A 24212-nucleotide genomic window follows, 5' to 3' on the forward strand; every position below is an offset into this window, starting at 1 on the left:
TGACTAATGAAGAATAATTTCTCCCAGAATTGTTAAATTTGTCTAATTTGGACTTACCCATTAATTTGTCTGCACAGTACTAGTAAGTCGTTGAAAAGGAACAAGTAGATTTCTCTAAAGAGTTTCTTTGTACGTAGTGTACGGGATGTTTTAGGGCCATTCATCTGTTGGAGTTCTCCCTGTTTTAGCAGCCAGCGGGAATGAGAGATGATGGGCACAGACTAATGATGGAAAGAAAACAGAGATCATAATCAAGCAGCACTTACTGCTAAGAAAGGAAAGTTGTCCCCTTAAAACAAGGGCTAAGACCTTTGGGGCATTATGGTCCTTGAAGAAATTCAAGGGGCATAATAACAATAGGGTATAACAACATAATCAGAAGGGCTGAAAGTGTGATCTATCTGGAGGTTTTGTATTAAAAATCAGTTAGCTTCCAAATTTTAATAGGATGACTGTGGTCTTCATGGCTACAAAATGATACTGAAGGACTATTACTCATATCTACCCTAGAATGGATGGGACCAGTGGTGAAATCCAATTTTTTTTACCACCAGTTCTGTGGGCGTTGCTTGGTTGGCATGGCAGGGGAAGGATACTGCAAAATCTTCATTTCCACCTCACTCCAGGGGAAGGATATTGCAAAATCCCCATTCCCACCCCATTCTGGGACCAGCCAGAGGTGGTATTTGCCAGTTCTCCAAACTACTCAAAATTTCCACTACCGGTTCTCCAGAACCTGTCAGAACCTGCTGGATTTTACCCCTGGATGGGACCTATATTAACAAGAGTTACACTCTTTGAAGAGGTGAAATGCAGTGTCAGTTTTTAACATTGCTATTATTCATATTACCCTTTGTTAAAGATCTTTATAGTAAATGTGAAATAATGATATAGGATATAAATTATATGGGATGTAGCCAACTAGCAGGGATGGTATCTGAAGTAGTATTGATCTGAACACGTAACAGGGACCTCTGGAAGATTTATGATTAGTCCATTTCCCTAGAATTTCACAATAGATTTTTAATTCCTCAAAATACATCCTGTATCTGTTGTTTGATTTATATTCCCTAATTCCTTCAGGAACTCAAAGCAGCATGAATTGCATTCCTTTCTCCAATATTTCCTTAAAACAAAATAAAAAATAAAAAGAAGTGGACTTCTTTATATGACAGAAGACAAGATCTGAATCCTCAATACTCAATTCAGTATAAATGTTAACCATTTCACTCTAGCTAGTCCTTCTGCAATATAAGCCAAGAAAAGGAGATGTAAATAATGTTCTACTTAGTGAAAACTAGAACACTTGCATTCATGTTTTTTTCTCAAAATTCATCAGATCAGTTTATCTTCGTCAAGCAAAGACAGCCCCAAATCCTACTTTCCAGATAACCTGCTTCCATAAAATTCTGTATGTTCTTTAAAACCCAATTGTCTTCTCATCATGATTTACCAGTTTATATTTATACCTTGATCTTAAATTCCAATTTCTTCTGGATGCTGATCATCTGTTCTGTGCGGCTCATCTTTCTAACACCTTCATTACATGCCTTCACTATCTAAAAGAGAAAGATAATGAAACTTCAGAAATAGTGTTTCTTGTCCTAAGATCCTGCCTTGGAGCTTACACGGCAGTTAAAATGAAGGGGCCATTCTAACTTTTTATAACAACAATAAACAAATATCACAGGGCAATCTAAGTACAGCAATACTTATATTAATTTATGGTTAGGCAAGTCCTTGTCTACTTGCCTTTACTATAATTGTAGGTGCATTTGCCAGCCCATGCACCATGCAGGAGTGGAGTGATATTGAAATTCCCTAAGGTCTTCTAAGGATTTCCTGTCACTCAAATTCTTCCCATTGTCATAATTTCATTTACTGGGAGAAGGTAATGGCAAATCTCTTCCATATTATTGTTAAACAAATAACATGGACATGTTCATGAGTCACCAGAAGTTGAGCTCAACTCAAGGGAAACTTTATTTTTCTTTTATTCATTTTTGATATTTTTATGTAAGAAATCTTAGAAACCTAGATTCTAGATTAAGAAACCTTTAAGAAACCTAGATTGGCTACAGATTGGTCAGTCTTTTTCACTGTGTAAATAGACTCATTTAAAAATATTCTCTGACTATATGACTTTAAACTATGGGCAAAGACATATAAAAATCTATAATGCCCCTAAAATTTAATGTTTCATTCAAACAGGATGGACAAACTAACTCAATTGCACTAAAATATTTGGCTGTAAGACTTAATACTGTATGCTATTAAGATCCTGGCCCCAGTGATATTGAGGGCTAATCAAAAAATAATTTTTACTTGCTACATAACTTTTGGTATGTACCTGCCAATATGTTATGAACTGTTCAACATACTGGGATTCTGTCAAATTGCAAATTACAGTAGTTCTCATTATTAAACCAAGACAGAGTGCAGAGAAGAGAAACAAAGATGATTAGGGGACTGGAGGCTAAAACATATGAAGAACGGTTGCAGGAACCGTGTATGTCTAGTTTAATGAAAAGAAGGACTAGGGGTGACATGATAGCAGTGTTCCTATATCTCAGGGGTTGCCACAAAGAAGAGGGAGTCAAGCTATTCTCCAAAGCACCTGAGGGTAGAACAAGAAGCAATGGGTGGAAACTAATCAAGGAGAGAAGCAATTTAGAACTAAGGAGAAATTTTCTGACAGAACAATTAATCAGTGAAACAACTTGCCTCCAGAAGTTGCGAATGCTCCAACACTAGAAGTTTTTAAGAAGATGTTGGACAACCATTTGTCTGAAGTGGTGTAGGGTTTCCCTGCCTAGGCAGGGGGTTGGACTAGAAGACCTCCAAGGTCCTTTCCAACTCTGTTATTCTATTCTAAACCATGCCAAGTTCAGAATATGTAAGTTGGATGGCTAGATAAATTTCTTAAATAAATATACAGTTTTTATAGTGACCCAATCATATAACTGCCAGTAGTATATGCATATAACATCCACAATGTAAATAAAATATAAAATAATTCTACCAAATTTGAAATAGAGAAAGCATAGTTATATAAAATAACATGATGGCATCCAACTAATCAAAAGCTTTCCAAAAGAGCTCCATTTTAATTTGCTTTCATAATGCTAGCAAGATTGAGCCTCTTCTGGTCTCAGGCTTGTAATGCCTGAGATTTAACTAGGTTAATTCTAGTTAAAGAAAATTCTGGAGATACCCAGTGATACAATATAGGGCTCTATAAGTCAAAGCCAGTTATTTAATTGTACTGTGAAATTTACCGACAATCAAAGTAATGCCAGCAGCACAAGGGGAATGTGGTCCTAACATCTTAGCCAATGCATGATTGGTGTGTTTTGAACCAAGCACACTTTCCGAATGGTTTCTAAAAGCAGCTCATGTGGAGTAAATTGTAGCATTTCAATTGAATGGTGATAAGCACATGAGTCACTGTCATAAGGTACTCCCACTCCAGGTAAGGTCATAATTGGATTTTGTGTGTGGTAAAAATCACACAGTAGCTTATAACAAGTTTTAAATAGAAATAAGTGTTTAGCTTTTTATTTATTTGTATTTATTATTAGATTTTTATCCCGCCTTTATTACATAATAAGTAACTGAAGGCAGCAAATGTACCATACTCCATCCTCTTCCTATTTTCCACACAACCACCACCTTGTTAGGTGGATTGGGCTGAAAGTGTGTGACTGGCTCAAAGTAACCCACGTGGCTTTCATACCCAAGGCAGGACTGGAATTCAGATTCTCCTAGTTTCTAGACCAGCACTTTCCCCACTTGACCAAACTGGTTGCCTATATGTGTAGACCATATGTATACCTGGATGGACTAGACCGGAGGCAGAGTTGTCATCCTCCATGGCCATACTTCACTTCTTATCAGACACCAGTTCAGTTTAATAGTAAAATTTGTAGTTTGGCCTAGCCCAAAAATATGCATTTAGTCAGAAAGGACACATGCTCAGGGGATTCCTAAAATGGAGTTCGAATGAAATGAAACACTTTAAAAAATATATGCCATGACTCAACAATTTTGGGATCATAAAAGTAACTCTGCACTTCTAGATGCAAATCTGACCTATTAACAGTCTTTGAATGGTGGCAGCTAATTAAATTAACTGCTCTCCATGGATTTTTATCACCTTCAAGTGTTTGACAAAAGCTTTGGATCTGAAAGTCTGAATCCGAATTCCTCAGAAAACGCATTTCCTCTAAAGATCCTCACAGGTGTGTCAATGCATCACTAATCAACTCCTGTTTAGACACTTGCTTAAATTGTTTTCTAAAGGAAGTGAATTTTATAAAAAATACTGCATCAGACATTTTCCTGGCTTTCAGTTCATTAAAAACTGCATTTGCCTAAAAAAGAAACTGAAAAACCTAAACAAGCTTACTATTTCCAGTTCCTTGTGAGCCTCAAGAGCAGTGATTTCACGTTCAGATTTTTCTTCCACTTTCTTCAATATATTCTGCACAAAGACCAGGGAAAAAGTTATTAACTTGCTTTATAGAAACCGTATACATTATTCTAATACAATAGGATATTTTTAATAGGGATTTTCTTTAAGTGTCCCAATTCCAGATCAAATATTGTCTGTCTGTACATATGTATATACTGTATGTATTGTTAAGTTGATATTATTGTTGAACAATACTACTTGAATACACATGTAAGACTTTGGTGTTAATTTAGTACAGATCTATTCACAGCCTAATACCTGTAAATGTTTCTTATTGGCTTTTCATTTCCCATTTGAATGTTGTCATCTCCTTCACAGGTGGCACCCACATAAGAATGAAAAGAAGAATATAAATTTATTGTACCTGTACCAGCAGCTTCAGCCTAGTGATCCTTTGGAAAGGCAAAATCAAGAAAGATGAGAAAGGCAGGCCTTTGCATTTTGGATCCAGTTCCAATTGTAAGATCACCTCCCGGAAAGCTGGCTTGTCTTGGCTGCCGAAACAGACAGATTGAGAGAGGTATTTGTTATTTCCTTTTGTTTTAAACCTGTAGGAGTAACTGATCTGCTCTGTTATTCTTTTAATCTATGGCACTACCTTTCTCAATACTCCTGGCCTTTGGTTTGGGTCTTGTTTTGAAAATTGTGGTGCAAAAAATATTAGCACTCTGAACGTTGGTTTATGGTTGAGTCTATTTATAGTATTGGGGAACGGAAAAATAGACTTTTTAAGTGCAAGCAAAAGTAATGGCTTCTCTTGTGTAACATATACAGACTTAGCTGCCTATGCTGTGTGTGGGGGTGTATGTGAATGGAGAGTGTGTCCAAGCAGTTGAGTCAGAGACTTAATTATACATTTTTACACAGTCAGATTATTGTGGTATGGTGAAGCGCATATAGTCATAGAAGACAGCTTTCTATAAGGTGCTTTGACCGAAGGAAATCTTGCTGGAAATATCGACATGAAGAATGCACCTGACTCAGATGGGAAGCTTACATCATTGTATGTGTATACGCCATCATCATTGGAAGACAGTTGAGGCAAACTCTAAACTCTGGTTCAAGCAAACCCTGGGCCTGGTGAGATCCAGATGAGCCACCAATTTATTTATTTATTTATTTTTAAAAGAAGAGAAGGGATGGATGGAAAAACCACAGGCTAAATTGGGCCTTGGAATTGGAACAGGAATATAATTATGCAACACATATACAAAAGGAAGCACATTAAGTGGAACATCCATTATAACAATAGCTTTTCTTTGAAAGTTTTCCCACTGACTTTATATCCCTTATTTGTTGCTTAATTCTCGGTTATGAAGCAACTTCAAATGGAGTCATTGTAAAAAAAAATAATAATCAGAGAATGCACTACTTCTCATCTAATTACAATTGATCTTTTTAAATGATTTGCACTGTCATTCAATGTTTTGACCAGAAGTGATGCAAGAAGGGATAAAGTCCCACAACACCCTGCTTACCACACTTATCTACTTTAGTCCACTTTCTTTCCAGTGGTACTAATTCCTGAATTTATCTTTCCTATGCAAAAACTGTTCTCAAAACAAGAATAATTTCCCTCCTATAACATCACAGTTCTCTAATACTGTTCCCTACTATTAAATACTTGTTAAGGAGCAATTTAACCTTGAATCACAGGAATAAATTTTAGTCAGAATGGCAGTAACAGATGTTTGCTTGTATAGATAGTCCTCAACTTAAGACCATTCAAAATTGCAATGGGGCTGAATGAAAGGACTTAACAACCCCTGCCTGAAGTTGTAGCTGCTGCAGCACCCGCACAAATATCTTAACAAAATTCAGGCGCTTGGCAATTCACCGTCCCTAATGACCAACCCATAAGGACCCCTCACCTATCTTCCCCCCATCCCACCCTGCTGGGTCCCCGCAGACCTTGGGCTGCACAATGGTGTTGAGGAAGGAGAGCAGGTTGTTCTGCCCCTCTGTCTCCCTAGGCCATGAAGCACTGTCCTGGAAGCAGGCAAAATTTTGGAGTGGCCACAATTTATTAACCCTCCTCTGGAACTCAATTTACTTAATTTCTGAAATACAAAACCATCTTTACTGAATATATTTGGTACAGAGAACTTCAGCATGAATCACAATGAATAATTCAATTTTTAACTGTAAATGTTAACTGTAAATATGATTCTGATATTTGATATGATTCTGATATGATTTTCTTAAATGACTTTGGTAAAAATGTTCCTGACCTTATCAGGATACATCTTGGTTCAAGGATAGCAAGGTACTGTAATTATTAGGGAACCTACAAGCTGTATTTTTATTGTTATTTTTATGTATGTGCTCACAATTGTTAGTTCACTTCTTACTATAAAGAAAATTTTTTTCTAAAAGACTAGAGTTATCTAGTCTTTGGTCTGTTCCAACATTCTGAACCAATCTTCATTAACCTAGTAAAATCAGATGTGTTATCAAGTCACAAAAAGGCTCACAATGAAAAGGATCTTGTAATTTTATGGGCGTACCGCTTAAAAGAGATTCTGTCCTTCCATCAATACTGTAGGTATGAAGAAAAGGTATCCTGCCAAAATTAAAGGAGGGCAAGGAGATGCACTCCCCTCCCCCCCACCTGCCTTTAATTATCTGTTATAAAAATTGTGCCATGCAGACTGAGGGACAGAACAACGCCCAAAGGTAATATTCCTCTTTCTGACCAGGTACATGTCTTTTTGTCTTTTATTCTGGTATGAAATGAATCACATGTTTAGCACTTAATTATTTGTTTGTAATTGCGGAGACAATTACATCGGCAGAACTGATAGGTGTTTGGCTTTCAGAATAAAGGAGCATATTCTGAAATGGGTCCGAACAGCCTTGAGTAATCCAACAACAACAGCAAATCATGACCATAAAATGCCTTCTTCGGCTATTGTGAGACACTATCTAGCCCCTGTTGTGTGTGCAGAAACACCTTTATGTCAATCTACGCCTCCCATGGGCATAAGCAGGGGTGGGTTCTACTTACCTTTATTCCCGATTCGCAACGGGGCCGTGCACACTCGCTTCGCTTGCGCGCTCTTCTGCGCATGCGCAGAAGGATTTTGATGACATCGGGCTCGGTGGTCGGAGCCTCCCGCCAGTTTTACTACCGGTTCTATATAACCGGTGTGAACCGGGGGCAACCCACCACTGGGCATAAGGCTTGCCATTGGTTGTTTTCCTGCATACATTATAGGTTTAATTAATGCTCTTGCTAGATCTTATATTTGAGGTTGATTTTAACCATGTTATTGTAATATTGGTACTGATGAGTCAATACGAAATGCTTGCATCTACCTCTGTTCGTCTTTTGGCTGTATTGTTTAACTTAATTATACATTGAATACAGACATGAGTTCCTAAAACCTGAGGAAAATAAATTCCCCCTGTGAGCTAACTATTAAGATCCTGAAGGTTACCCTTTTGCTGTGCTGGAGTTAAATTGTTTCATTAGCAAAGCCATGCTTGAGAAATTGCACTCACAGAAGTTGCTTGTATGCTCTTTCCTGGTAGGTCTGGTTCGACACATAAGTGACATATACTGAGAAGTAGCTAACAGAATGCTGATGGACGATGTCGCAGACATCAGAGATTACAATGTTCTCTTCTACTCGTTTCTCAAGATCTAAGAGAAATCTAAACAAGAAATCAAAAATTAATCATTCAAATAAATATAAAAAAGAAACATACAATCAACAAAGAGAGAAAGCAAGGATTGCGATAGAATCTTCAGTTTGTGTTTTGCTTCAATTCTTTCCAGCAAGAAGCATAGAAAGTTGTAAAACATAGACTCTAAAATATTTTCATTTTTATTTGCATTGCTTGTTTTATACCACATTTGAGCCATGTGAGTATTATATTTGAAACAGTGGTGGGATTCAAGTAATTTAACAACTGGTTCTCTGCCCTAATGATTTCTTCCAACAACCAGTTTTCCAAACTGCTCAGAAAGTTAACAACCAGTTCTCCCGAAGTGGTGCGAACTGGCTGAATCCCACCACTGATTTGAAAGTTCATTATTTTAAAAAAATATTATTCAGTGCAAACTAACACATGACTATCTAATCATTTTCACTTTATCAGATAAATAAGTTTAAGTAACTTATTACAAAATGTGAGCAAAATATACTGATGGTACAATTTTCAAGCTGAGACAAACTAACCCCTAGACAGATTGTGGAAAAATAAGGTGACAGGAATTTAGTGAAAGATTGTTTTTGTTTTTTTAATTAATGACCTATTCTTGACACTATTCTCTGTAAATTAAAGATTTTTGCCCTCATTTCATGGGTAGGGAGAATAGCATACATACATGACCACATACCCATGGCTAGATCTCTGATTCCCAGGAAGAGTTGTAGCTGTATAATGAGGAGTAATATAATCCTATTATATATATGTGTGTGTGTGTGTGTGTGTGTGCACGTGTGTGTGTGTGTGTGCAGGAATTAACTAATGTACATTATGACTGATATTCACATAACGACTGCAGTAAAAATCTGGTAAATACATAGAGAGAAAGCCGGAAAATTTAATAGTTCGAATTCATTCTAAAACATTGCTACTCTGGAATTATTTATGTCATATGAATCTAACTCTTGACAAATGAGAAACCTATCTAACCCGACATTGTTTTTCCACAATGTTCAACTGAAAAGACACACTGTGTTTAATTCTAGAGATAATATATGGGATAAACAGGGCTATTCTTAAACACATTGCCCCTCTGACAGTGCCTGCAGGAGGAGTTCAAAAAGGAGCAGGACTGTGGAAATAAGCAGTGAGGTTCCAACTATCATGGTGACATCCATAATTTCCACAACTTACTAAGTTCACACTTTCCTATAGCAGCAAGAAAGTGGACTCGTCTGATGCAGTTTTTATTTAAATGGCTGCTTCTGATGCAAAAGATATAAGATTTAGCAATCTTACCATTTCAGAGAAGCAATTTTGAACAATACTGTACATTTTACTAACGCTATTAATGATCACCATCTGTCCCTTTCAGAGAAGATGAGGAAGTTTCTACCCATGATAACAATAATTTAAGGATTTACCGTTCACTGACTGCCATGACATCCAGAACATTGGAGAAGAGGATGTGAGCCTCTGAGGGATGCAAAATCTTTTTCAGTCGATCATTTTCCATGAAATGACATATCAATAAATTCAAACTTTTGTAGTATGAGGCTTCTGAAGTGACCAGTTCAAACATAGCCTGTAGGAGAATTCCAAAACTATATTATGAAATCATGGTTCCGTACCCTCCATTATTGTTAATTAACTTAGTTTTATCAGAGGGACAGGGTGAAATTTAACCAATCTCTTAATATACAGTATATTTGATTTAGTACCATGTCAGCCGCTTCAGAAGAATATAAAGTAATGGAAAATACATATATAAAAAGCCCATATAATGGCTGACGAAATGAGAGCTTGCTAGGATGGTTTATGCACACTGGAATAAATATGTAGATTCTAAAGACTGCTATTCTGGTCCAGTGATTGGCATGCACCGCGGTGGTGCAGTGGTTAGAGTACAGTACTGCAGTCTGCTTCTGCTGACTGCCTGCAATTTGGCAGTCCAAATCTCATGATGCTCAAGGTTGACTCAGCTTTCCATCCTTCCAAAGTCGGTAAATGAGGACCCAGATTGTTGGGGGCAATATGCTGACTCTGTAAATGGTTTAGAGAGGGCTGTAAAGCACTGTGAAGCAGTATATAAGTCTAAGTGCTATTGCTATCTACACTTATAGCCAGTCCCATAGACTTCAATAGCCGTTCATCTATGAAACAGAACATCTTGTTGGGAACTTTTAAGCAGTTGAATCAAAGTCTGTAGATATAAAAGAGCAATGGATTTTTTCTTACAACCTAAAAATATTTTCTAAATCAGATATTATAGTCTTAGGATGCAAAGCTTCCATTGTTTAGTGTTTTTCATCACACTTTAAATAGAAAAAAATGTCACTGTGTGAATTGATGAGAATTACATGGGTTTTAATTGAAAGGGAAAGGGGAGTGACAACAGTGTTGTAACAGTGAAAAAAACACAGCTTATGAAAAGAAGCTGTATGAAACAGACTGAAGATAAACATTCCATTTCAGCATTATTGCCAGCTTTTAATTATCATGGATTCACATAAAGCAAATAGTTCCTTAATTGCCTAGTATGGGGATTCTGTTTCATAACAGAATAGACAAAATGAAGCAGCAAAACATCTGAGAGACAAAGCAAAGAAGATTGGTCATAATTGGGGAAGTTTCACCAAGCTACCCTTTTCAGAAAATTATTTAAATATATACGTCACATTTCTTTAACACTTCAAATACATTTAAGTAAAATTCTGAAATGGATAGCAAGAATGGAAGGTGTCTTGATTTACTCCAGCACAACCATCCTAAATAATTGGTAGTGAACTGAAACATGAGGCTGTTCTCCCTTTCTGAATACCATTAAAACATTCCCCTTTATTTAATTACCTCATTGTGTTAGTTATACATTGATGGGAATCATATTTGCTCAATATAGCTGGACATAGTTACATCCATCTATCTATCTATCTATCTATCTATCTATCTATCTATCTATCTATCTATCATCTATCAAATTCACATCTCATGAGAAGTGACTCTGGGGTGTGTATAATGGTCAAGAAAAATAATACATGCATAAAAATAACATTTAAAATAGAACATTAGAAATGGACATAATTAAAAATAAATATATATACAAACCAGTGGTGGGTTGCCCCCGGTTCACACAGGTGCTATAGAACCGGTAGTAAAACCGGTGGAAGGCTCCACCCACTGACCCTGGTATCAGCAAAATGCTTCTGCGCATGCGGAGAAGAGTGCACGCGCCTGTGAGGGAAATGAGCACACACGCATGGCCCCACTGTGAACCAGTAGTAAAGGTAAATAGAATCCACCCCGATACAAACCCTAAACAGAGAAAGTGGAATAGTGGAACCATGTAAACAAATATCTAGTTCCCTAGGACCTCCAGGCCTGATGGTAAAACCAAGTCTTGAGGGACTTCCAGAACATCAAAAGAGATAGAGCTAATTTAATGTTGGAAAAGGAGGGATGTTCCCTAAGGCAGGTACCACAGCACAGAAGGCCTATTGCTTTGGACCCATCAAACATAGGTTCTTGGCTGATGGTGTCAGCAGCATGCCCTTTCTGCCTAATGGGATGGGTTAATATAATTGGAGAGAGGTGGTTCCCACCCAGTTCCGTGCCATGAAGGTCTTTAAAAGTGAAAACCAGCTCCTTGAATTGAACTGAAAAGCAAACTGTTCTGCAAATCACAGAACAGAGCAGAGGTTTATATATGCTGCCCTAGCAGCACACATAACTGTCTGCATACTGCATTCTGCACCAGCAGAAGTTTCTGAATACTCTTCAAGGACAGCCTCATGCAGTAGTTACAATAGTCCCATTTGGGGTGACTGGGGCATGAGCTGAAGCTGTACAAAGGCCTTCCTAGGCATGACAGTAAGGCCCCAAACCCAGAGCCACTTAGTTTTATCAGAATTAAAGCTTAAGTAGGTTCTTCTCTTCCAGATCCTCAGAGCCTCCAGATACCTGGATAAGATATTCACAGTATTGCTTAATTTACAGGGGCCGAGATGCATAGTTGGGCATCATCAGTGTACTGATGATTTCTCACCTCTTGGTAATGAATAAGCTCGCTCAGCAGCCTCATGTGCACATACTCATATTTTCATATAATCTTTTTTAGATGTATTATTATATTACACTGTCTTAGTACACATAAATAATCCTACTTGATTCAGATAAAGGTTGCATATAGTTACATGTTGAAAGGAAAAGTTATTTATTTACAATGCACTGCTGCTCATGGGTTGCATATCCAAACATGAAGACACATCTGCATTCTATTGCAAATAGTCAATAACTAGAACTGAATCAAAACAGAAGTCTTGCTCCCAGCAATGAAACTACCAGTACAGGATGGCAAGGCAAGAAATAATGGCCTAGTTTCTATGGCAACAGGGATGCATTCCCTCTTTCCCCTCCAATCACACAGAAAGCAACTCAAAATCTCTGTTAACATTCAATGACAGTGTCAAACAGCTAAATATAATTGCCTATATGACACTTGTCATCATTATATTCTGTAGTTGAGAAATGCACTATGTATAACCACACATTGAAAAAATGTTGGAATGCCAGAAGTGGCACAAAACTTAACAATATTTCAAAAAGATTTTAAATTGCAATTATCAATTTACCCTAAAAATGTCAGTCATGATTGTGATTTTTAAGTTTAGTGCACTGATGATGTTACCTAGTTTGGTAACAAAACATCTGCAAGAAAACCAACAAAGTCAAAGAGTACCAAGCACATCACAATTTTTTTTTGTTTTAGTATTATTTATTAGATATGTGTGTTGCTCATCTTGTCTAGAGGCTACTCTAGAATTATAAATTATTATAGAATTTTATATATCACATGTGGAGTTTTGTAAGCCACTCAGAACAACATTTAGTATGTAAAAATGTTAACAGTCATCAGCTGCACTGAACCACAAACCACATTTTAATGTTGGTAAATGTGTGAACTTAATCATATGATTTAGGAGTATTGCATAGCATCTTATGCAAACCCAAACCATTAAAATATATATTTTTAAAATCATGGTTAACTATGGGTAATATGTTATATAAACTAGCTTCTTACATAATTGCATAGTTATGAAACAAACTGTAGAACTTTTAATTCCAATGTTAGCAGTATATATGCCTCTAAAAATATTCCAGTGAGGTAAAAGAAATCCATCACCTCCCTTGAAGTAAAGATTAACACTAGGATAAAAAGCCAATATATGAGGTCAGAGTATGACAGGTATATTCTTAAGTAAGATTTAATAAAATGTATTCAGATTTTCAGAAGAGGATTAAATATACCCTCCTGGCATGGTCCCCAGGGCAGAATACTGATAAGAAATTTAAATGTAATTGGTTGGAATCATTGCAAAAATATTTTCACATGCTAGTAATTAAATTGTAAATTCATGTAATTGTTAGGTGGCTTTTCAAACCATCTCCATTATAGTCACATTCTTGGTCATTTCCTCCTTGTCAGCATGGTACAAGAACCTAAGTAACATCTCTTTGAGCATGTCTTCCTATTTTTTGCATCATTAAATCACTCCTGTTTAGCGCAAGGATGTCCTGGTGATTCATGTTTTTTTTGTACTTGATGCTCAACAGATGTCTAGATAATTAAACCTATCCATCAGTGATATAGTCATTTTTATCATTATTCAATAATGTTTCTCTCCTTGCTTATGTTGATCTAAAATAATTCAACCTGCTGCAGTGTGCACTTATTGTCACTGGCAGTTAGCCTAATTTCAAGGTAAAGTCATAATTTCCTCATATTTATTTATTTATTTATTTATTTATTTATTTATTTATTAGTCATATTTCTATGCCACCCACTCTAGTCTTATGCCCAACCTGTTTGGCAAGTCCTTAAAAAGCAAATATATATATATATATATATATGCAATTTTCAGATAGTATTTTAACAGGCATTTGTCTATTTATGTGATACCAATAAACCCTGGCATAATTCCAAAGGAACATATTAGTTTTCTAAGCAATTTCTTCTTCCATGATAGAAACAGAATATACTTTCCAACTGCTTTCTTTTCACTTGTGACTTCTTTTGGAATTAAATGAATTAAATAAGGGCTGATCCCCACCTTACTGGAAACAGTGCTTACATGTACATGGACCCAAGGAAAACACCAGGCAAGAAAGAGTCAAGTAACTTTAAAATACAGGTGCAAAAATGATGTACAGGTAGTCCTTGAGTTATAACAGCAATTGGGACCAGGATTGCCATTGCTAACCAATGCAGCTGTAAAGGGCAACATCACATGACCACATCACTTACTGACAGCAATCCCAGGCAGTCCTGTTAGCCGTCATAACTCAAGACATATGAATTTTTTAATTGGGAAGAGGTGTAAAGTTATAGGTATGGAACTTGGGGGTGATGCAGTGATACCAGTGGTGGGGAGAGGCCAAGAGAGTGTCTGAGATGACTGAGATATGCTATACAGAAGTCATAGGAGGCCAGGAGAGGCTGGCACAAATCATATGTGAGAATTACAGGAGGCCAGGAAAGAGCCAGCAGAGGTTATGTATCAACAGAGAGATGCTGTGGGAGAAAATAAAAATAGGAGCAATTTGTTGGGGTGACTTGCAACTTTCCCTGCCAGCTTCCCCACTGAATTTGATTGTGGGAAGGGGGCAGGGAAGGTTGCAAATGGTGATCACATGGCCATGGCTATCTGCAACACTGGAATTGCAAGCCAGGCACACTGGCACCCGGATTGCAATCGTGTGACTTCAGGAATGCTCTGATGCCTGGAACTTTGAGGGCTGGTCCTCTGTCCATTTTTTCAGCACCCATGCCTTTGAACAGTTGCTGGATGAATGGCCCTAAACTGAGGACCATTTGTATGGGGTGGGGTTCTTGATTAATTCAATCACTCCAAAGCAGATCTTCAAGCCTACATTTTGCTTTTATATCAAATCGTTCATAGCACTTAAAATAAGACAAAGTGGAGCTTTAATGAAGGGGAAAAAAACCTTCTCACCCCATTTCTCACTTCCTGTCTCTCAGTGCCAGATTAAAAACAACAAAAAGAGAAAATATGTATTGCAAATCACTGATTACAGCTTGACTGGAAACTAACATCTATCACATATGTCCCCATATTTGTAGAGATAAATTAAGACAAGAGCAGAAAAAGCAACAACAAAAAGTAGGATTAAAGCAGAGCAAATATTGAAACCGCTGCATATGTGCAGGTTCTTGTAAGGAGTCCAGGACAGTCTGGATCATAGGGAAGAAACAGTGATGGGATCTGATTGAGGGCAATAAAGAAAAAGTCCCATCCTGCTTGTCTTGAATCACTGGCGGCTCCCATTCAGATTCATAATTAAAGATAGTTAGGTGGTTCTTTTTCTTAGACGCTACCACCCAATGTGTTTCTATATGGTATTACAAACTACTATTTATACCTCTGTCTTTCTTGTAAAAACAACAACAACAAAGACTTTCCGGTAATGGTTAAGAGACTATCCTGGGCAAAGCAAACACAGATCTCCACCTATCATGCTTCTAAGCAAGGCCTAGGGCCCTTCCCATCATTCCCAGTCTAGCAAGTCTAGGAAATGTCCAGAAGACAATTTAATTCCTTCTCACTGATATCCTCTGAGAAAGCTTCCACCACTACATTTTAGCTGCCACTGCAGTAAAAGCTAATTCTCAAGGTTTGTTTCTCATTGTTCTCTGAGCATATAATCACAGTTCTATGCTCTGTATTAAAATAGTCTCTCCTGACTCATTTCAGAATTGCCATAATCTCCCCCGTTTTTATTTGGTAGATTATGTAGAGTTATTATTTAAAGAGAATAGAGTTCTTCAAATCCCAATCTTAATGACTTTGTGGCACATTCATAAATTGTCTTTGCAACAACACAGATAAGGTTTCCCATGCCTTCAAATGATGGATGTGTAAAGGTATCATTGTCCCTGTTTAGTCACATCTTATCTGACGAAGGCTGGAATAACGCATATAATGGGGAATACTAATGAAAACAACATCCTTGTATTTTCTATAATATCTTTGCTGTTTTTATATATATTATACAGTCTTTTTTGCAAGATTTGATCTTGATATACACTTTTCTTTACTTATATTAGTTTAACATTAATTTCAGAATGGCATGCAATATTTGAACACTATTCGCAAATGGAAAGAAACTGCAATAGGGCAAACCATTCCTAAGCATTAGGCACAAGCTATGTAAATTAAATTATATTTTTGCTCAGACCTGGTCACACTCTGTGATTATTAAAAAAAAGTAGCATGCTTCATTTTTTAATGCAAGACAGTTTGTGCAGGGGAGAAAGCAGGAGACCGTGAGTTTTACTCCTTTCTTAGACACCACTGGATGAATTTAGGCCAGTCAATCTCTCTGAGCTCTAGGCAGAAGGCAATAGCAAACCACTTGCAAAAATATTTGGAACTGACTCTTTTGTGCAAGCGCAACAAATGTTTTTCATATCTCCCAGATTCTGAACTTGAACTAGCTGAACATTGCTAACCAGAATATTACATTTAATGGAAAATATAAAGCCAAGTACGGAAAGTCCTCAGTTTACGATCACAATTGAGGCCAAAATTTCTGTTGCAAAGTGAAATATTTGTTAAGTAAGTTTTGCCCCATTTTATGACCTTTCTTGCCACAGTTGTTAAATGAATCACTGCAATTGTTATTACAGTAACACTGTGATTAAGTGAATCTGGCTTCTCCATTGACTTTGCTTGTCAGAAGGTTGCAAAAAGTGATTACACAACCCTGGGACAACCCTGTCATAAATGAGTCAGTTGCCAAGCATCTGAAGTTTGATCATGTGACCATGGGGATGCTGCAATGGTTGTACATGTGAAAAACAATCATGTCACTTTTTCCAGTGTCACTGTAACTTCAAATGATCACTAGATGAACTGTTATAAATCAAGGACTACCTGTACTGAAGGACAGAGGCAGTACTGACTGAGGGCTTCTCATTATTCCTACAGCTCTTCAACTAACTTTAGAAGTTATTAAATCAGCATAACTCTGAGATGTCATTGATGTGTAGTTGATTTGAAGATTATGGTGAAATTGACAATATGACTGGCAATAAGGTCCACTAAAATCAGGTGGACTTGATACTAAAAAGCTCACTCTGTCTTTATGCCTTTTGAAAGAAGGCTATCTGGGATTAATTTTATGGGCAGTCGGAAATGAATAGTTAAATCTTACACATTATACATAAATCAGCAAGAGTGGGGTATCTAATATGGAATAAAATTCTATTTATAACAGAGATCTTGGCTTCCGCAATAAATTAAAGCTATAACAAGTCTATTCTCAATCATAACATAATTTTAAAAATTACGTAAGAGTGACCTAAATTCAATATCCAGAAATAATGAACAATTTTTAGCGTTTTTAAAGGATAAAAATGTGCTGGTATGTATTAATCACGATGGTACAGATTCTCATGATGTGCAATTCAGAGCCCAATAATCATATTCCAAGACTTTGCTACACTAAACTATGAATGCATTTGTGCAAGAAAATAAAAAGATCATGCTAAGAAAGAACAATGATTGAAAAATCCACAATATATGGTTTTAGAATGTATAATATTATATTCAACTTCTAGAGATGGTTTTCTAACACTGGTGTCTCTAATTTCTCTACTCAGTAGTCCCCAACCTTTGCAGCTTGGCAGTCTGGCTTGGGGTGTGTGTGTGAGGAAACCGGACTGTGTATGTAGCTGGACTTGTACAAGTCGAGCTGCATGTGCGTGTACAAGCGCATTGGCCTGCTGCTCATGCAGCCCAGTTACAAATAGGCCACAATGCGGTAGTGGGCCACAGGCTGGGGTTTTGGAACCCTGCTGTACTGGAATCAATAATTCCTAAAGTGTTTGTTTTTTTGTTTCTCCCAGCTTTATTATTTTTATAAATAAATAAATCCTAATGTTAGTTTTTATCAAACTACTCAGGCTCTGATTTTTGCAATTCCCTGGGTTTTTCTAAAACTTCTTTGCAAAATAGGAAGGTACGTTGTGTCAATGGATCAGCATTTTAGTAATACGTTATATATTTTAGTTAAAAGATCATCAACAATGTAACATTCAAGGTTTTAAAATGCTTTGGGGTGATTGACCTTCAATGACGTCTACTGTTGAATTTGTCAATCCATCCCAGTAAATCCTTCTTTAATTAGCAGATTTTTCTCTTTTAAAAACAACCTGAGCCTGGACTATGACCTCTACACATTGATGTTACTTATTCACTAGCAGCTCACTCCTGATGGAACAGCTAGAGCCAAGGCTGAGCAGGATCAGAATGTTCTTTAATATATATATATTTTAAGGAAAAAAAATGAAATTAGTTCAAAATTACATAAAGAAGTAAACATTCTAGTAATGTTGATATTACCTCTTGAAGCTTGATTTCATCTGGCTGGAGAATATTCAGAACACCACTGCTTCTGATTTCTGGAAGATCTTGCCATAAATTGAACCTTGAGGTAGAATTCCTGAGCAAGTTAATCTGGGGGACAGTTTTGTTTTCTAACACATCTGCAGTTTCAGTTTCTGTTGGTGACTCTTCAGTAGTTGAGCCTTCTTCAGTATCTGTCTGGGAATCCTGCAGCCGCCTGGTTTCAATCTCATGACGTGTGGATTTATCCCGATATTCTTGATATAACAGACCTAGAAAGTCAGAGAATGCATAGACTGTTACTGAATTAACCCCATATTGCCTGTGAAATGAAGATGTTTCAGAATTTTCCCTCATGAGACAAATCCAGAAGTAGAAATAACCAAATTGTAGGCACCATATAAAAAACCCAATATAACTTGAGATAATTGTAGGGCAGTGTACTGCTGAGTGCTTCTATGGACTGAGACTATAGGCTCATGGCCATATCAATTTGCTCTTCCTTCATCCCTGAGACTGGAGGAAACTGCCTCAGAGTTTATATTGATACACTCATGGTCAGCCTTTAATATGTCTCAATTATGAAACTGGGCACTGAACGAGGCAATTTAATGTGAGATAAGTTTCAGAGCATGATCACTGGTTTCCTCTTTGTAAATTTCCCTTTTCCTTCTTCCCCCAACAATTTCACCTACCAGCAAGAAAATCATTTAACTACTCTCTGAAATTTGTGTGTTTGGGGATGGGTGAAGCCATATTTAACTGGGAGTAACAGATAAACCTTTTTCTTTATTCTCTCTTGGATTTGTTTTTTCTGCCATTTCTTTTCCTTTCTTTTCTGTCGTTTTTATGTTTTTTAAATTGTTTCTTGTTTTTAAATGTTTTTAACAATTTGTAAACTGCCCAGAGTCATTGGCAGTCAGGTGGCATATAAATCTAATAAATTATTATTATATACACCAAAGCTGCCAGTTCTTAGTTGGTGTTGGTCTTCATACACATTGAGTTCTTCCCAAAAACCTAGAATAGCGCAATATATTAGTGTTGTATATGTGCAAATCCAGGCAGTATGGCCTTTTGTAATTGACAAGAGGGAAATTTTGTCTATTTTCAAATTTTCTAAGTGTCATCCAAGATTTTTTGGTATAATACCCAGTGTACTGATAAACACTGGAACCTCAAAGCCACTTTATGCCATAATCTTTCAACTTCAATTGTCCCAATCTTAATACTTTGTGATCTTCTCCAGTTCTTATTTTCTATTCTGCTATCTTTTGATAGTAGAATAGAACTATTCTATTGATTACCTGCACTTTCTTCTTTTCTACCACAGTTAAATCTGGTGTGTTATAGGCCAAGAGTTTATCAGTTTGTATTCAGAAATCACATGGTATTTTAACTTGACTACTTTTTCAACTATATGTTGCCACCAATTTTCCTTTACTGGCACATGGTAATTTTTACAGATGTTCCAGTGAATCATTTTGCTGACTGTGTTTGTTGTTATTTATAATCAGTTGAGATCTTGCACAAGCTGAGTATATGAACTGCTATTTCTTCTGCTTCTTTGGACAATCTGCACTTTGAATAATTTGATGATTTTTCAATTCTGGCTTTGATTCAATTATTTTGAATAACTTGCTCTTGAACAACCAAAATCAAGTCTTCTGTTTCTTCTTTTTTAATGTTCCACTTACCAGGTGTTATCTTTATCCACGTTTCACTCAATCTTTTGTCGAAATTGACCATGTAATGCTTTTTCTTGCCAGCATTCTGTTCTTTATTATATTATTTCAATATTCACCTTTTATCTTTAAATAATCAGCCAATGCATGCTGTTCTTCTTTGACTGTATTTTGACTTGAAGTAAATCTTTGCCTCCATTTCTGCAAAGCAGGTATAATCTAACAATATTACTATGAAGTTGTAATGCATAATAAATAGTCACTAGTTTTTTGGTCCGAACTGTTCTGTTCAGTTCAGTTCGTGTCCAGTTAATAATTCCAGCAGTGTATAATATCAAAAATATGTCCTAGGTATTGATGGCTTTGATGATGTTTCCATCAATTTTGTCTTTACCAATTATCTTTGGATGTCTAAAATGTTATTTATCACATTTTAACTGATTCATGCTTCATGTTATCCAACTGTAAAATGCCCAGACAGGCTTCATCCTGATGGCTCCTGATGGTTTGGCCATTTGACATTTCAAATCCATTACTGTTTGTGATTTTACCTTGATTTATTTTCCTGAAACACATTTCTCTAGGCCAAATCCATTACTACATCCGTGCTAAAAATTCTTAGGATATTTGTCAATGACTAAATTTCAATTTCTGATTTTTCATAAAGCTATAGATCCATATAAAGCAAATTATTTTATTATTTAAATAAACAAATGTTATATAAAAGCTTTATTATTGTTTTTGTTGTTTAATGGCCAAGATTTTTTTTCCTTCAAAATAACTGAAATTGGGATCATAGCAATGATAAATAAGAAGGGTGATAATGAGTCACATGGAAGATGCTTCTCTTATTGTTGATAAGCTCACATTTTTCATTTTCAGCCACCAATTCTGTCTTCCATTGCTTCATTATTTTTTCTATAAATATTCTAATGTTTTTACTGACACCACCTGTTTTCAAACATTTGATGGTCCAACTATGTGGTAATTAATCAAACAGTGTTTTTATAATGAATCCAGACTATATGTAAATTGGTTTTTTGCCTTTTGCAATGCTCCAAAACAATTTTATCAATCAGAAATTGATCTTTTCTATCTCTGTATTTCCTTTTATTTCATTTCTTTTCTACTGGGATTTGAAATATTGTAATATTGTTATTTTCTTCAAAATCAGGGATGTCAAACTGGCGGCCCACAGGCCAGATAAGTCAAGTGCAAGTTATGCCCACCCCAACTCAGCAAAGGGGAAAAACATTGTGATACATCACGTGATGGCAATGTGACGCTGTGAGTTTGACACCCGTGTTCTAAATAATCTCAGGTGCTGACTGCTATTATGTCCACGAATAATTTATATATTTTAGGCAAGCATGTTATTGGCCTATAATTTTCTGATAGATAATTTTCTGTCTTTTTGCTGGGTTGTTTTGAATTAGCTTTGCCAGCTACTAACCAATTTCTGATGTCTCCTTTATGCAATACTTCATTAAGCTGTTTAGTTATAATTGAATGTAAGTTGTCAGATATTTGAGCCAAAAGCCATGCAATTGATCATGTCTAGAAGATGTCCAGTTTTTAAATTTTTTCACTCCATTTTAACCATTTCTGCTATTATTAGTTTTTCCATTTGATTTTGACTAAATTCATCTTTAATTCTTTTATCCATCCAGAAAATGTAATGTCTGCAAAGCAGCTGAAGAAATAGTGGACCATCTAGTTAGCCATTGCAAGAAGAATGCATACATTGAATACAAACAATGGCATGCCAAAGTAGCAACAATGGTGCATTGGGACATCTGCAAAAAAATACCATTTGCCTGCAAGCAAGAACTGGTGGGACCAACAAAATAGACAAAGTAATAGAAAACGATGAAGTTGAAGTGTTCTGCGACTATAGAATTCAAACAGACTATATTATCTGCTACCTAATACCCTAAACCTAAAACTGTCAATATGAAAAACGAAAAAGTCTGGAAATTATTATTAAGAGGGAGCTGAGTCACTATAGTGGTGAATGCCTCCTTGGGTGAGGGGCTGGTATACCCTGCTTTGAAGGAGGAGGTAATGTACCCCCTCTTTAAGAAGCCACTACTTGGTCTGGGAATTTTTGATAACTAATGGCTGGTCTCCGTACTTTTATTCTGGGGGAAGATTGCTCAGAGGGTAAAGGGTCTGGAGTTAATATACAGTCACCATGCTTTATTGAATAAAAAGTGGTTGGATTTGTAAGAAACACAGAAAGAAAAGGAATAAAAGTAAATTATAGCTTAGAATATTATATGAACCCCATTTCAGGATGTGCATGAATGAAAGACAGCAGATAAAACAGAAATAAGCTTATAACATTTGATTTGGGAAATGGAATTTGGTGCACCATTTTCTATTAAGTATTTTGAATTAGGTTTAGAATATTTCCAAACAGTCCTCCTCTCTTATGTACAAAGGATTTGTAACTGTTACTAAGCAATACACACCAACATCCAAAACTACTTTACTTCTGTATGATTTCCAATAAAGTTACAATTTTATTCTTTCTAATTACTTCTCTAATTGCACCATTCTTACTCTTATATAAAAGATAATTTATTTTCCTGGCACAGAATAGGACTAGGGATGAAACTTCCACTCTCCATAAAGTGGTTAATAGAATTATTTAAATAACATAATAGGTGAAACACAACAACAGTATTTTATTTCCATCTATCAAATTCAAATGCAATCTGACCTAGAATTACACAGTCACATGAAGAGAAATTATATAGTGAAAAGTTTTTAACATCTCATAATTCCAAAGGTATGAAGAAATTCAGTAATATTAGTTGTTTTCTGCTCTTCAGAGCAAAATATGAAATAAAACTGAAACAAAATCATTACATTAAAAAAACCAAAATTAATCATTACTATTTAAATAAGCCAAAACTACTTAAAAATCTATCATGAGCAATTCAGATTTTACTGCATATTTAATGCCTTCAAATTTAAGCTATAACAATATAGGACCAGTCTTGCATATGTTATGAAATGCTGCAGAAATATAAGAACGCTTTCACAATTAACATCAAAGACCACTAAAAACATCAAATAAAAATGAAACATGTATCATCGTCATCAATTTTCATCTTTCTTAGAAATTGCAGAAATTTGGTATTTAATTTTTATTGGCCCTGCTCTATAGAATGAAATCTTGCAGTAAGCATCATCGAAAATATGAAAATATGAAGATATGACCCTCACCTTATAAATGCTGTTTCAAACAAATCTAAATGTCAATTTCAAAATTCTAAAAGACTCATTCTAAAGTCATTCAAATTTCTGCTAGGTTTCTGTCAAGTTCCCTCCATTTTAAAGTTTAGCAATGCTTAAATAATTTTTTCAATTTTATAAAGTGTTGAATTGACATTGTATATTTAAATATAGATTTTAATAAAATGTTACATTTTATTTCAAGTTGTAAGCATTTATTCAGAAGTTACTTTTATGGATCAATGCATAGCACTAATACTGTACATACAACATAACTATATTTAGAAAGATGCATAGTTTGTCACAGGAAAGTCACCATAAAAATGGTTTTCTTGCAAACTGTAAGTATATGCTACAATCACTTTGTTTTTGGAACACTAGTCAAAGTGAGATTAAAATAGCAGTAGGAGAACTGTATCTTGGAAACCATGCTAGCTTCCCACACGTAACTGAGAAAGAGAAATTGCTTTTAGACATGTTATGGAACGATACATAATGTTCCTTGAACTACATTTTTTCTAAAACATATTTTCAATAGTTGTTGAAAATTGACTTAATAATCAAGATTTTGCTTAGCATTAATGTGGGCATTGAATAGTGAAAGATGGGAGATAGGAAAATTATTTTGGGCTTGAAGGTGAAGTTAGATGTGAATGAAGTAAATATAATACTTTGGTATAAAGGGCAGCATGTATTTAAAGCGTTTTATATTATTATTGATGTGTTTCTGCT

The 24212-nt window shown here is 35.9% G+C and overlaps 1 protein-coding gene across 2 annotated transcripts in view; it reads right to left on the reverse strand.

Moving 5' to 3' along the window:
• The window catches only part of NGEF (neuronal guanine nucleotide exchange factor), a 68231-nt gene that overhangs the window by 9347 nt on the left and 34672 nt on the right, over positions 1 to 24212 (reverse strand). For both annotated transcript variants that reach the window (XM_034439731.3, XM_087872731.1), the window contains 7 exons: positions 18550 to 18824; positions 9553 to 9713; positions 7979 to 8131; positions 4839 to 4968; positions 4409 to 4483; positions 1470 to 1559; positions 58 to 221 (listed from right to left, as the gene is read on the reverse strand). In XM_034439731.3, coding sequence (XP_034295622.2) covers positions 58 to 221; positions 1470 to 1559; positions 4409 to 4483; positions 4839 to 4968; positions 7979 to 8131; positions 9553 to 9713; positions 18550 to 18824 — 1048 coding nt within the window. The remainder of the gene's footprint in view (positions 1 to 57; positions 222 to 1469; positions 1560 to 4408; positions 4484 to 4838; positions 4969 to 7978; positions 8132 to 9552; positions 9714 to 18549; positions 18825 to 24212) is intronic.

Source organism: Pantherophis guttatus, chromosome 6 (assembly GCF_059756535.1).
Source record: "Pantherophis guttatus breed Tessera chromosome 6, ASM5975653v1, whole genome shotgun sequence".
Classification (NCBI taxonomy): domain Eukaryota; kingdom Metazoa; phylum Chordata; class Lepidosauria; order Squamata; family Colubridae; genus Pantherophis; species Pantherophis guttatus.